This window comes from Glandiceps talaboti, chromosome 23 (genome assembly GCF_964340395.1).
Source record: "Glandiceps talaboti chromosome 23, keGlaTala1.1, whole genome shotgun sequence".
Taxonomy (NCBI): Eukaryota; Metazoa; Hemichordata; class Enteropneusta; family Spengelidae; genus Glandiceps; species Glandiceps talaboti.
The window spans coordinates 1,849,145-1,865,121 of record NC_135571.1 but is presented as its reverse complement, the minus strand read 5'-3'; the positions used below and the strand labels follow the sequence as shown (position 1 = coordinate 1,865,121).

Sequence of the window (15,977 nt, the reverse complement as noted above, 5' to 3'; positions counted from 1 at the left end):
TCAAATAAACCTGCGTCGTAAATTCATGCGAACTATTGACAATGTTGATCAGACGGTACACGTTTACGAGAAACAACGAAAAGAATATGCATTTCAAGAAAACAAACACGTGTAACTGCTCTTGGAGAGTGGCCCACTTTTAGCCTATTCAAAAAGGGCGAGGACACATTGCCCCCCCCCCCAAAAAAAACACACAACAAAAACAACAAAACAAAACAAAACAAACAAACAAACAATCAAACAAACAAACAAACAAACAAACAAAAAACAACAAAAACAGGAATTGCAAGAAGCAACTATGATGATATCGCATTATTCAAAAACGTAAATACGAATCATTGACACGATTAGCTCAATTTTTGCCTAAAAAGGGCGGGAAGAGAACACTCGTGTACAAACAATTTTGTACATTTCTTCAATCAATTTTTCTTCATTATGGCGGCAAATGAAAAAGCGCTTCCCAAGAGATTGACGATCGGACACGTGTGCGGATAATGACGTTTAAAATTGTCGACATGCCATTAGGTGCTGTCGAGGAAGACAAAGAAAAATGACGACCCGAAACTATTCAAACGGTACACCATTTTTTCACTATTAATAACACGTGAGTTATAGATGTCTCGGGTATGAGTTATTTAAGAAAGTTATTATAAGCAAATAGAAATGAATTCATTAAGGTCGTCTTGGTGTGTGGGAGGTGAGATGCCATTAAATCCATACATGCATCTTCTTTCAAAATTGATGGCTATTCTATCGTGTATCTGTCCTCCCTTTCTAAGAAATTTCAAAATACAAAACGCGCTACTCATTCTGCGAAATGTTTCTCACTTTGTATGCTTCTTAGAGTCAATATAATGTTGACTGAATAAGACTGTTGTGCATTCTCAAATTAGATGTGGGCCTAATTATTGATTAAAAATAATATTGACATGCTTTGACCTGAGATACTCATCATTAAATGAGTTTTGAAATAGGCGAGGGCGTGATGACACAAAACGGAACAGCGTAAAGTGACGGTCTATTTAAGTCATGCACATCTCTGTAGCACGGCAAGTGTATGTGCAAAAGCTAAGCGAGTGTCGAAGGGAGTGTACCTGTTTTAGTTTGGAGAACAAACAACGCCTTTTATTACCCAAGACAAACTTCACTAAAATGATTTCAAGAATGACACCTATGATGGTAGTGTTCGTACTTCCCGCTTTTTTAGTGTTCTGTGTTGACGCGTACCTCGCCCAGCCACCACTTCGTACGATAGGTAAGTAAAAGTTAAATTACATGGAACTTTTGACAAAAAGGAGACTTTTAAATTTTGGAATCACTAGCCTCATAGCCTCATCTCAATATACTTTAGTGGGCAATAAAGAACTTAAGTTATTTTTAACTGTATACAGTTAATATGTCCATTCAACTGTTATAGAAATGAACGCGAATCTAAAAAGTTCCGGAGAGAGAGAGAGAGAGAGAGAGAGAGAGAGAGAGAGAGAGAGAGAGAGAGAGAGAGAGAGAGAGAGAGAGAGAGAGAGAGAGAGAGAGAGAGAGAGAGAGAGAGAGAGAGAGAGAGAGAGAGAAAAGCAGAGGCAAACAGATAGACAGACAGACAGACAGACAGACAGACAGGCCAAAACAGAGACGAAGAAAGATAGAGAGAGAAAGAGAAGGGGAGACACCCAGCGACAAACCGACATAAATATAAATTAAGACACTTTAATTTGCGACAGGGAGAGACAGAAAGACATATATAAATGGAAAGATACAACTGTTTTGGGTAAAACTCGACGATACATTTATAATTTATTGGCCGAAAGAAGAGGCGCATACTTACAGAGAAAGGAGGTATTAACGGTCGGTACGCCGGATGTCAAAGATATTTACGTAGATAGCACAATATAGCAGCAAAGATGTAAAAGAAAGATAGGCGAAATGGGTTACGATGAACAAATGCCGACGGAACTATTAGTTATAGCGTGACGAAATGATGACGTAGCAAGGGCGGAATAAGATTTTTAGAAATTTAGTCCAAATAATTGCATAGAGAAACTATAAACTAGTGCTAAAATTTCAACTTTCAAGAGTGTATTTCATAAAGTGCATTTGCAAAATTAAAAGCACTAAAAACTTGATCTTTTGCCGAAATATTAATTTCATTTACTGTACTGGCAATTTAGTGTTAAAACGAGTCGTGCCAATCATTCTCACTACAGAACGTAACTAGTTGACGACAATCACCTATGATTGATATGAACAGATTAATGGACCAACCGAGAGACTACATCCGGGATAGTTGGTAATTTGTAATTACGACAGAACACATTGTCACTTTTACTCTCGTGTGCTAATTTGAACATGAGCGTTTCATTTCTGATCATATTTCGCCTGAATTGTTCTGTAAAAATGGGATTAGAAAATGTAAAAGCAAAATGCGATTTAATTTGGCAAACAAATTTCAGGCATTAGTAATTAGCAACATAGCTCTTTACTAAAGTAAGAATATTCCATAGGCTCTAAGGAATAACATTTTTTTCGTCTGCTGTCTGTCAATTTGCAGTCAATTTCCACCATTCCTACCGAAAATAAGAATCTGAAACTTGCATCTACCATTTTCAACAAAAGATAACATTTTTGATATTTTGGAGGGAAAACTTGCAGACGATGAAATACAGCTAAAGAATTGTACATTGCATTGTATCAGCTTGACTTAGTGTCACAGTGCACACCGTTTGGTGTTGCTCTGTGAGAATTGACGAGTGTGCGCGAGCTACTTTTTTTATGTTGCTTTACAAAATACGAAATCTTTTGATCTCCTAAAAGGTATTCAAATGTACATGAAAAACTGAAGAAAGGTTTGTCTTGAATTACAATATCTGCCAAAGCGGAACGTTGTCTGGCTTGAAAAAACCATACTAACATTGCTACGTTTTATCATCTGGCTAGACATACATTGCTACACTTTATGGTCTGTCTAGGCATGAATCTTGTGTGAACATTGCTACATTTTGTCGTCTGGCTGCTAAATATCAATCTAAAGCTGCGACATTTATCTCCTAGCTTGTCAAAAATAATGCTAACATTGCTACATTTTATCATCTAATATTACATTAATCTTATGAACATTATTACATTTTGTAGGCTGAGCGACACAAAACTTACCAATATTGCTACATTTTCGAATTCATCGCGATAGCTATCTTATTTCAAAGCACAGCATTTGGATTCGAATGATATACAGCAATTGTAAGGGATGATATCAACAGTTCAATGTAGGATAAAAAACTAAATTCTTTTACTTTGTGGGTGTAGGAGGGTGAAGTATTTTAGTTTTCATACTGCAAAATCGATTTTACTTTTAATGGATGATTTGTGCCCCCAAATACAAATATTTCGTTTGTCAAATTGAGAAATGGAAGGGTTTTTGCTGTTGTAAATGCATGACACTAAAGTAAAGTAAAGTGTCAGCAGAAGAATAATCTTTACTCAATACACACTGGCTTTTGTATTCACAGCACTACATACTACCACATACTGGCTTTGTATTCATAGCACTACATACTACTACATACTGGCTTTTGTATTCATAGCACTACATACTACTACACACTGGCTTTGTATTCATAGCACTACATACTACTAAATACTGGCTTTGTATTCACAGCACTACATACTACCACATACTGTCCTTGTATTCATAGCACTACATACTACTACATACTGGCTTTGTATTCATAGCACTACACACTACTACTACTACATACTGGCTTTATATTCTTTGCACTACATACTACTACATATTGGCTTTATATTCATACTACTACACACTACTACATACTGGCTTTGTTTTCACAGCACTACATACTACTACATACTGGCTTTATATTCATAACACTACATACCACTACATACTGGCTTTATATTCATAGCACTACATACTGGCTTTATATTCATAGCACTACATTATGTACATACTACTACGCATTGGTTTGAAGCAAATTTCAATTTGCCAACTTAGTAAGATGGGGAGGGGGGGGGGAGTTCTGAGGCTTAAGTATAAGAATGTACTTGTTTATCCTATATTAAACTTATTGATCGTCCCTCTAAGTAAATTTTTTGTCGAATCGGACGACGTTCTGTTGACTTCTGTGGTGATGACTTTCCTTATTGATATAGCTAGTTCAAAGATAATGTAAGGTGAACGGTGATTTCACGGCTTGTTTGCCGTATTAGTTATGCAACAATAGTTTGATTTATGACGTTTTCTTCTGTAACAGTGTTCCTTCAGTTCCCTTCTTATCATGTTATAACATTTCTGAAATGATTCTTTGCAAAATAGTACATTACATGGGTCGTAAATCTGGACAAGCAAGGTCAAAGCTTCGCAAAGCAGTTTTTTGAACATCACCCCGAGTAACAGATAACAAAGAATAGCTACGTGACAAATGAATAAAATATACATATATACGGTACTAAAACATACAGAGTGAAATTATGAAATGGCATATAACTGACAAAGAGAAGGTTAGGTTACACTTAAGTCAATATTACACATTCAAAATCAGGAAACTGAACTACATAATGCCATTACAAAGGATTCTACTGTGATGTTTTCTGGTTTATCGTTGTGCTTTATTTAATATATTGAATTTAGATTTAACATGACTATCTGTATTTGCCTTCCGCTACTCACAGCAAATTTTATTTGTTTTGAATAATCGTGATCACAATACAGAATTGAAATGATCTAAGGCTTTTCTGTACACTTTCAGTTTTGTTGTAATATCACTGAAAAATGCTTTTAGCATAGTGTGGGAAAACACCATTCACAATTAGTATTATTATTATAGCTACTATTGCAAGAAAGAATTTGTGTACATGTATTGCGTAATGTTTCAAAGGACAGAGTTCCTGCCATCTAAGACTTCGTTTGCACTCTACTGATTCAGATGTATGTATGTATGTATGTATGTATGTATGTATGTATGTGTGTGTGTGTGTGTATGAATGTATGTATGTATGTATGTATGTATGTATGTATGTATGTATGTATGTATGTATGTATGTATGTATGTATGTATGTATGTATGTATGTATGTATGAATATGAATATGAACATGAATATGAACATAAACATGAATATGAATATGAATATGAATATGAACATGAACATGAATATGAATATGAACATGAACATGAACACGAACACGAACACGAACACGGACACGAACATTATATATGCAAAAACCTGAGATTAAAACTCTGGCCTTTAATATTAGCTGAATATGAATATGTAGTAAAGAGAGATAATATTTTTGTATGCACGTAAGAATACATTAACACAAGTTAGGTAGATGATCGTAAACTTCTACCCAGCTAACTTAACTTGGTATCGGTTTGAATATCTGCCTTTATATCGTCGTTTGCATGTACCTAGGGTTCAAAAAGTACCTTTTAAAAGTAGTTTATCACGAATGTACGCAAACTTGACTTGGGGACATGAACTTGGTAAGTGCGTATTATGTGAACTCGAAGACTGTCGGAGCTTCGGCGATTGTATTCAACAGTAAATGGCTGCAAAATTCATCAAACCTAAAACCGTCAAGGGGACACTTGCCCATTGTAACTGAAAATATGCTTGTAGAAGTTGTTATCTGGATAGTATTACTTACTAGGAATAGTTATATCTTTATTTGAAAGACCGAGAGACGTCTGATGCAATTGTATTAATATATCAAATCTTCATCCGTGAACCATGTCAGCTATCTGATTACTCACAAAACAATCCAATAACTAACAAACCCGTTATAAACTGTCTATTTGTGTTAGTGAGATAATTATAAACATTCAGAGAGAAACTACTTCGACGTCATTCTCCTCTATATACTGTCTAGAATTACTTTGTTCAGCCGAGTAAAATACTATTAGCATAGGGAGCCTTGTCACTATGGGTTGAATGAAGTGAATAAAACCGAGTATTTTGATATCGTAACAAATGTCACATGCATAATTTCTTATTAATATAATGGAAATCCTCGAGATTGAAACATAGAGGTCAACCGGATTAAATAAAAACCACACGAAAAACAAACAATACAACATTCCAAACCAAATTCCTAGCAAACGAAAACTGTCAACTGAGCAAATTGAAACAAATTTGTAAATCTAACAATGTCAGCCATAACTCCATTCTGGCGTCACTTTGCAGACGACAATTGAACTTTACTCGGGAAACAAAATGTTTTCATCATTTCCAGTAGATAGTTATGCATGCACTATTACTTATTCATTTTTCCAAATAACAGAAATCTGATTTATTGACGCCAATAAAATGTTCTATTCTTGACTGTAAAAATACCCTCGAATTGATTTCTAATGTACGTGCAGAGTAGGTGAGTTAACTTATGAAATTGAAGTATGTCGGTTTATCATGAAAATAACCTCGCAGGTGGGGCAAAATTCTTGTCGGATATAAATACTCACCGGTAATAATATATTGGCTAAACTCAGCACATGACAGGGAATCATCATCTCCTCGAGAGGGACGTCGACATTGAACTGTCATACTAAAATGCGACTAATAACTCATTTTGTTGTCACGACATAGAAGTCACCACGTCACTAACTCATTAAGTCGTCACAGCGCAGACGATATTTAGAACCAGACATGATAACTCAACATTCTGTCGTCACAGTGTAGAAAATATTTAGAAAGGTGCAATCTAATTAATTCTGTCGTCACAGCCAAGAAGATATTTAGAAACGTGTACACAATAGAAACTCATTTTGACGTCACAACGCAGACGATATGTTGAAAGTACAATCCAACTCATTCTGTCGTCACAGCGAAGAAGATATTTAGAAAAGTACGAGACAAGTCATTCTATCGTCAAAACACTGACGACAATTAGAAAAATACAGCCCGCCTAATTCATTATATCGTCACTGCGATAGCGCAGACGATATGTAGAAATATACACCAATAATCAAGTTCATTAGAATTGTCGTCAAAGTGGAGACGACACGTCGTGTACGCGGGAAATGTCAATCTTTCGATTCAACAGTGGTTTAAGCAAATATCTTGCTAACACACTATTGCCGTGGAAGTTAATATGAACTTCAGTCTCATAATTTCTACTGGGTTTAAATCGGGATTTATGAGCTGCCCGTTAATATTTGACTTAAAAATAACGGCTTATTACGTTTTGGATGATCTGTGACTTCACAACATTTTTCTTAATTCTGTCAATCTTGAGGAACCATCCTGATGAAATTTGATCAATTCATCATTGATAATGCCAAAATATTTAGAGCAAGCCTAAATTTAAAAAAGTATCTGATGGCGTTAAAGGGTGATGGTACCCAAGGGCGCATGTGCGATTCGGAGATGAACAGGTCGATTTTCCTATGTAGGTTTTGAGATAGCAAAAAATAGGCAAGCATATAGACACTCGTATCTTGTATACAATAATGATGGTATATGACGACAGAAAGGAGATAAAACACAACTTACAATTGACAAGAAAGGTGTGGAAATATTGTAACGTAACTGCTATGCATGTTGTCAGCGAACTTTTCTGGCCACTCATAGAGGAACATTTTTCCATGATTCTCTCAACACACCCTTCATGTCACATGAATCTGTAGGCCGTGACTTATTTCGTATATAATGGTATGGGACTTTGTTTGGCCTACTTCGTATTTGTCAACCAGCTTTTCGCCTTGTCTTCCCATTCGTCCGTGCGTGCGTCCGTCTGTTTGTTTGTCTGTCTGTCTGTCTGTCTGTGTGTGTGTGTGTACCTACCTCTCTATCTACATATCGTCCGTTCACACGCCCGTCCGTTCGTCCATCCGTTTGTCTATCTGTATGTCTGCCTGCTTGCTACTGCTAGTCTCACCTTTCACCCCATTCTTCTCTCCCAAGCCTCCACTAAACATCAATACAATATGACAAAGCGAGAAAGAATATTCATAGTGCAGTAAAGTCAAACCAATAGTTGTCATTAATACTCTGGTTCAATGTAACAGTTAAAACATAATTTCATGGCGACGATAGTAACACAAATGCCGGGTACTTTGAAAAAAAAAACTGCTGCGTCAATGACAACACCGATTGCTAAACGATTAACCTCGAAGCGCCGTTGACAACTGGTTACTATTTTATTGTAATCACTGGAGGTTGACGGAGATCACGTTGATATCGTCAGCAGAGATGCTGCAGCTGTAGGGTTTCTATTCAAATCTTGAATGACAGCGTATGTAAGGCTATGGTCAGAATTTGCGGCGGGTGGGACTGGGGAGAAATTATTTTCGCAGCTCCCTCCTCGCGCTCTCAGAGAATTTCACGGCCCCCCTGAAATGAACCCAAGAATTTTCGTAGCCCCTACACGTATTTCTATTTGAGAGAGAGAGAGAGAGAGAGAGAGAGAGAGAGAGAGAGAGAGAGAGAGAGAGAGAGAGAGAGAGAGAGAGAGAGAGAGAGAGAGAGAGAGAGAGAGAGAGAGAGAGAGAGAGAGAGAGAGAGAGAGAGAGAGAGAGAGAGAGAGATATTCATACACAAATCTTACCAATAGCGTTTTGTCAGTCATCTGGCGTGACAGACATCTTTACCAATATTGCTCTGGTGAGTCACCATTATCCTAGGAGATCATTGCCAAATTTATACGTTCCCTGACCTAAAGTTGGCGCGTTCTTCTATATTTTGAGACAGTCAATTGACGAAAATGTATCAATTTTAATTCAGTTCTTCTCGTGCCAGACGATAACATGTGGAAATATTAATTAGATTTTTGTCGAGCCAGACGAGAAGATCTACATCAAAGAGATGTTTTGTCTAGCCAGACAAAAAGACTGTAGCAATGTTAGTGAGATGTTTGTCGAAACAGGCGACGTTTTGTTTCAGTGTTTATGATCTTTGTTTTTACTTAAAGTTTTCGTAGACTACATATTGAAGATACTGTGATTGCCGTCAGAGAAATAGGTAACGTTCGTGAATGACAGAAAAGCTTGTGAATATGAACTACTTTCTGACGTAATAGAATGACAAAACGAACGCAAGTCACACATAGCCATGCACATTTTCAACAGCAGATTATTTTGTAATCCTTTCATCTCGACTTACAGTTGAGATTATTGACCAGATAACAACAAATTGAATTACAAATTACTTACGAAATGATTCATTAAAACAGGAAATTAATGGGAAATTTCGAGTAAATCTCTTATCCTTTTTGAAAAGTTGGCATTTTGTCTAAGTTCGCGCATGTTTTAGTAATTCCAACTGCAAAATATGTAAGATTGACTCGGATACAGACTTGACATATAAAAAATAGCTATTGGATAAAAGGATTTGAATTTCATTGTCATTAAAGATGAACATCCAATTTTTGTCTTCAGTTTTCCAATAATTATTTCTGAAATTTATAATAATTATTTATATCCCGGAACAGAATCCATACTTATTCAACAACATATTCCTCTGATCTTCATAAACCCATACCCAATTCCAAGTTTATCGTTTCCAATTTTAAGTATGAAGGATCAACTCTCGGGAGTTCAATTCCAAATATGTAAAGGATAGTGCGACCGTTGACGCGTAAGCTTTTAAGAGTTCCTTCAAAAATTCACAAAGAATCAATTTTAACATTTGTATCAGCATGTATGTGATATATTTTTGTCTAATTCTACTTTTCCATGTCTTTTTAATGTAACACATTATGTTGTAGTTTCGTGATTGCGGTATTTTGTTTCTTTTTTGGGGTATTTTTTTTGTCTCCTTGGAAAGAAGTATTGGCTATTGAATGAGCTATCGAGGATAAGTAAAGTAAATGAAAGAATAAATAAATAAATGAATAAATAAATAAATGAATGAATGAATGAATGAATGAATGAATGAATGAATGAATGAATAAATAAATGAATAAGTGAATGAATGAATGAATAAGTAAGTAAGTAAGTAAGTAAGTAAGTAAGTAAGTAAGTAAGTAAGTAAGTAAGTAAATAAATAAATAAATAAATAAATAAATAAATAAATAAATAAATAAATAACTGTAAGAGTCCTTGAATGCAAGATTTGAATACTTTAACCATCAACACTTGAGAAATCTCAAATATGAATGTTTCAACTATGAAATGACAACACCTGTATTTCCTATGGTCTATTGGTTCTGTGATGGTATCCTGGGGGACGAGGTATAAATGAAGGACAATCGCACAATACAAAATAATTAAATAAAGAAATCACAATCAATAATTTATATGTCCTACATATCTTGCTTGATTTGTTATAAACTATTTTCTTCGATATGGTCCTTATAAGAAGTTGGACAGCTTTAGGCGAGAAATAACACTTGAAGACGCTACGCTTATATAAATCATTATATGAAAGAATTATAAGCGCTCCCGAACAAAAGTCACCAATAAAATTAAAATAAGATAAAAGGGTAGGTTCGCCCGCACACGAGCTATAAATAAAACAGACAAAATGATTGGCTCACCCACACAGAACTTATGAATAAAACAGATAATATAATTGGTTCATGTAAAATGAAGTCTGTGTTAACACCATTCATTACTACAAGTGTAAACTGATTGAAAGGTCAAACTGCGTGATAATAGCTCATATGATAAAATGATTTTAGTTGCTCATTTTTACAACTTGAGATAAAAAATGCTAAAAGTTAATGTCTAACAATGAGAATTGATAACACCCCACATCATAATATCAATAAGTAAACATTGAGAGCTCAAAGAAACGTTCAGAGTAAATGGTTCGATCAAAATTACAAGAATTCATGGTTTTATGTCGAACTCCTGTAGGAATGCTCCACAGCGTCAGGTTAGGGGAGATAAATGAGCTCTGTTGAGACTGAATGTGTTCTTAAAAAACAATGTTACTCACATAGTCGCAATATAGAATGTTGTGATGGCCCGTTTATAACTAAACTGATATATAGTCTTGTTGTTTCACTCACAGAACATTACGTTTTTGACACAAAGATAGACATATTTCAACTCTAGACTAACAATAACAGAGACACAATAAACACAGCAGGATCCTTTACCCAGTCACATTGAACACTGATAAGCATTGCTATTTTTTCACATTGCAGTAAAAAGCAGGCTTCTAGTGCAAACATTACACAGACTTGATGAAGGCTATTTTCTAACTGATAATCAACATTTCAACTTGACTACTTCTACATCTCCACTGTGCACGTTACCTATGCAATTGTTTCTTTTGCATTAGAAGTTGTCAGAGGGTGTGTATTAAATGCCATATCACCTTAGTGAAACTCCAAGCCTGCATCATTTTAGCTGTATCTATTTTTCTCATCGTACATTATGAACAACTGGTTGGTCGGTCGGTTGTGATGGTCAGTATAAAAGCAGAACAAATTTAAACGTGTATGTCGTGGTGGCACTTTCTGTTCACAGCCGTACTTAACTTGTATCACTCTTATACCTTGGAGATGATATTTATGTCACATATATATATATATATGTGTGTGTGTATTTAAAGTCTAAAATGTCAGCGATGGATGATAAGATAAGATATGATATGATAAGATACCCGCGTGTGGTGTCGCCATCTTGCCATCAGTGATATTGTGTTTCTTTGTAATAAACCATAGTTGACGTTTTTTTTAATCTTTTGATCGGATTCAAGAAATATATGTTCACGCAGGTAGGTCATAAGAAACAGATAAATAAAGAAAACACATGGTTTAAAACGACAGTGTCGTTCGATTAGCTAGAAATTTCACAGGAGACGATACAAATACGTAAACGTGGCATACTGAGTATACACAGTGGGGTCGCCAGATGTGCTTTTAATTGAAACAGGTGATCATCAAACGCAGAGTTCAAATTACAAGACAATCGGACATTTTGATTAACGACTCCCTTGGACTCGTTAATATTATTGATACTACATCTCCTCCGCCTCAGACATTCAGACGTTGATTTAGGTAATTTGGGTATTCATATCACAAAGTGATGTTTTATGATCACAGGCAGAGACCTTCCTGAACCCCATCAATACACTGTCAACTGTACAAACGCACAACATTAAGGCGATTGGAAATAAAAAAAATGTGTATCCTATAACCAACCCTAGTTTAAGTCCTCGACGCTAAACATTTTCCAAAGATTTAAAACAAAAATAGAAGAAAATCTTTGTCTTCTTCGCCCTCTTCTTTGTCGTCTTGTCCTTTGACTCTGTGTTCTTCCCCGTGATGTCTGTACATATTTCATCAAACTATCACACACAGAAGGGGTATTTTACCGACATTTTGTTTGTTTTTAGGTGGAAGCAATATTTTTCAAAAATAAAAACCGTTAGAAAGATAAAATAAAACATAATAAAATCTCGACCAACCTACCCTATTTTTCTGAGGAAATGTTATCGGGAAAACACAATACTGTTTCGCCTTAGGCACAATATTAAGAAGAAAACGTGTCTGAAATATAAATACAGACATGACAAAAATATTAAGTATTTTATTAATCCTCATCGTAAACAATGGTATCAATAAAATACACAACAGTAAATAAGTGTCGACTGAAACCAAATGGAATCTTGGATATTCCCTATAACTGTAAACCCATCGACTCTGTAACGATATGTTTTTTTTGTTATGTATCTTGTAAAAACAGCAGGTATAACCATTATTACGGTAACCCTTCTACAATAGACTAAAAGACAATTTCATTTAGAGAAGAGTTTATAAATCCAACGATCAAAGCATTACAGGCAAAGAGTGGGTACCAATGGCAAGAGGAAATAAGACCGGAGACAATGCCATTAGCATCTCATTTATTTGATAATTAAGACTGAATCAGACAAACTTCTTTCCGGTGCCTGACAGAATAGATGCTAACTGTAAATATAAAGCAATTAAAATCTCTTTAGAAGTAGATGCTAGAACACGCTCAAATTCAGATTGGACTTTAGCAACCAGAGCTTATATACATATATGTTTGAAAAGATACTTATAATTCGCAAATTTAGTAACATTCCGTTCAGTTTTCAAAAGCACGTGTGACCTTCAGAAGTGCACAAAGGGGAAATAAACTTCCAGTACAATCATATTTGGGTGTTACATAGCTTTAACACGGACTCGACTTACAAGTGTTGAAACCCGGTGTTGAATTATCATCCGAATAAACCATCTTCGTTCACCTAACACCTGTTTGTTTGATGAATTCTATGTAAGCGTTAAGAGTTACATTTGTTATATATTGGTGGCAGCGATGGGATTATAATTGCCAAAGTATAATAATAAAGTCCTGTGAGATATTGTAAAAATTACCACTACTATAGAGATTTTAAAGGCACTGAAATTAGAGTACACAGACATGTCAAAGTACGTGATGTCGTTCAGCCAAGCTTCAAGTGGTATCTGACAATAGGATCCACACACCATACAGTGTTAGGATGTACAAGGTTCCCTGTGTATACGGGGGGCTGTACAGAATCACCCTGAAACTGACTTTAACATAGATTATGCCTTGGAAATAAAGTCTTTAAACTTTTGCTGTTACTTAAGTTTGTTAAAACACTAAAACCTAATCCCAGTTAAAGTCAATAAAACAATCTGGGGTCACCATAAGTTTTACATAGAGGCCAAAATGATATCAAAACTTAATCATTGCAGAATCCAATATGGCCGCAACATTCTCTGTTAACACTACCGGATTTTATAGAGCGGTGATTTTCTCTGAATATAAGATGATGAACCCCCACATTTATTTTATTAACTAAAAAGGACCAGGAGCATAGGTCAAGGTTTAAATATTATAATTGAAGAGCACCGGGAAACATAGTATTCTATGTTAATAATGGAAATGTAATTATTCAAGATCTAGCCACAATCTATTTAAATAATATATGACACTGTGCATAATAGGTAACTATCGAGGAGTAGGTATTAAATTCTTTATATATTTTTAATTCTTAAAATGATTAATTCATAAGATATAACGTGCACTGCCTACAAAGAAAAGTATTAAACGCAGAGCCAACATACAAACAATGATCCTAACATAGTAGGAAAGATTGAATTTTAACGGCTGGTTGAGAAATATGGCAAACGTCTTAGATGTGATATGTAATATGATGTGTAATAGTTTTTCACACATTGAGGAACGATCATTACAAAGAATGCAGGCATTCAAATGTGCACAAATTATCATAAACATGCACAGAATACACACACACACACACACACACACACACACACACACACATATATATATATATATATATATATATATATATATATATATATATATATATATATATATATAATATATTATAATATAATATAATATAATATATTATAATATAATATAATATAGTATATATTAATATAATATAATATATGAAGAACTAGCGAACGAAGAAGTACAAAGTATTGTATTCTCAGCTTCCAAGCCTCGTTTTAATACTCTGTCGACTCATATTGGTTTTTGTGCATTGACCATCTGAACGTTGTACATTAACGTTAGTCAAGGATGTAATCTTTGTTACAAACTGTAACACTTCAATTGACTATATCCACATTCATACTTCATACATTACCCAACAGGTCCGAAATACTGTAAGTAACTTTAAAATATTTGAAAACATACTCTACTCTTTCCAATAACAATATGTCCTTTATGCTGCTAAGAAATGTTAACTGCACTTTTCATAAGGTGGGACAAAACAAACGTAAATAACATCCTCCAAGGGTAAAACATTGTGTGTACAAAGGAATGATGCGGAGTACTCTCATTGGTGGATAAGCCTTTAAGTATATGTTGCATGACGGTGATGCAACTGGCGATGGTTTAGCATGACTCACATTCCTTCTCACATTTGCATGGATACCTACATCAATCTTATAAACATATTTGACGGAATCGAAATTTGATTTATCAGTATGCAGACGATAGTATACAGTACTGAGTTAACATGTTTGTCATAGGTGCATCATGTCAACTATTGTGCAATCAACTTTGACAGTATAGATAGACTGTACACGGATGTGTGTAACTAAGTTAGGTCGAAGGATCTAAATTCAATACATTATATATTCAGTAACTAGGTTGGGCAGTCTGTCACGTCGTGTGAGTGTGTATATATATATATATATATATATATATATATATATATATATATATATATATATATATATATATATATATATATATATATATATATGTATACATGTGTACATGTATACATGTGTACATGTATGTATGTATGTATGTATGTATGTATGTATGTATGTATGTATGCGTGCGCTTATGTGTGTACGTTTCTGTCTGTCTGTCTGTCTGTCTGTCTGTGAGTGCGCGCGCATGGATGTACACATCATAGTGCTAGCATGTGCAAGGTTCCCTAGTGCATAGGGTGGCAGTATGTATGCATATATGTATGTATGTATGTATGTATGTATGTATGTATGTATGTATGTATGTATGTATGTTGTGAATCGAAGTGCAAAGATCGATATTTGTTCTCAGCTTTCCTTACATCCGCTATTAGTTTAAATTTCAACTCACATTTACAGACATTTCCGTAAAATACCGCTCTACAATCTATATCATTCCCTTTTGAAATTACACAGTCACTACAACTTTACAAGCTCTTGGGAAAATACCATAAAAAGAACCCAAAACATGCCGGTTTAGTTCTCCAAAATTCATTTTAGTTCAGATTAACTTTGTATTATGAGGAAATGACTATATGTTCTCAGTATATTTTGGAATATATAGGTTGCACTAAAAAAATAGATAGTCTAGCATGTCAAGTTGATCTTTGAATGAGTCATGTTGAAATAGTGCAGGGTACATGTAGGTGATGTTATATTAACACAATTAGGTTAGAAGTGATTGGACAGAAGAAATGATATGTCTATTCGAAGTAATTCAGTATGACATTGACAAACTGAGCGTGTGACTTAATTGTTGACTTAGTAATTACGGTTGTTGTCATGGGAATA

At 34.8% G+C, this 15,977-nt stretch overlaps 1 protein-coding gene across 2 annotated transcripts in view; it reads left to right on the top strand.

Annotated features, from left to right (window-relative positions):
• Window positions 1–1,014: 1,014 nt before the first annotated feature.
• The window catches only part of LOC144453037 (uncharacterized), a 30,648-nt gene continuing 15,685 nt past the window's right edge, over window positions 1,015–15,977 (top strand). For both annotated transcript variants that reach the window (XM_078144306.1, XM_078144305.1), the window contains exon 1: window positions 1,015–1,255. In XM_078144306.1, the coding sequence (XP_078000432.1) occupies window positions 1,030–1,255 (226 nt within the window). In that variant the 5' untranslated portion in view covers window positions 1,015–1,029. The remainder of the gene's footprint in view (window positions 1,256–15,977) is intronic.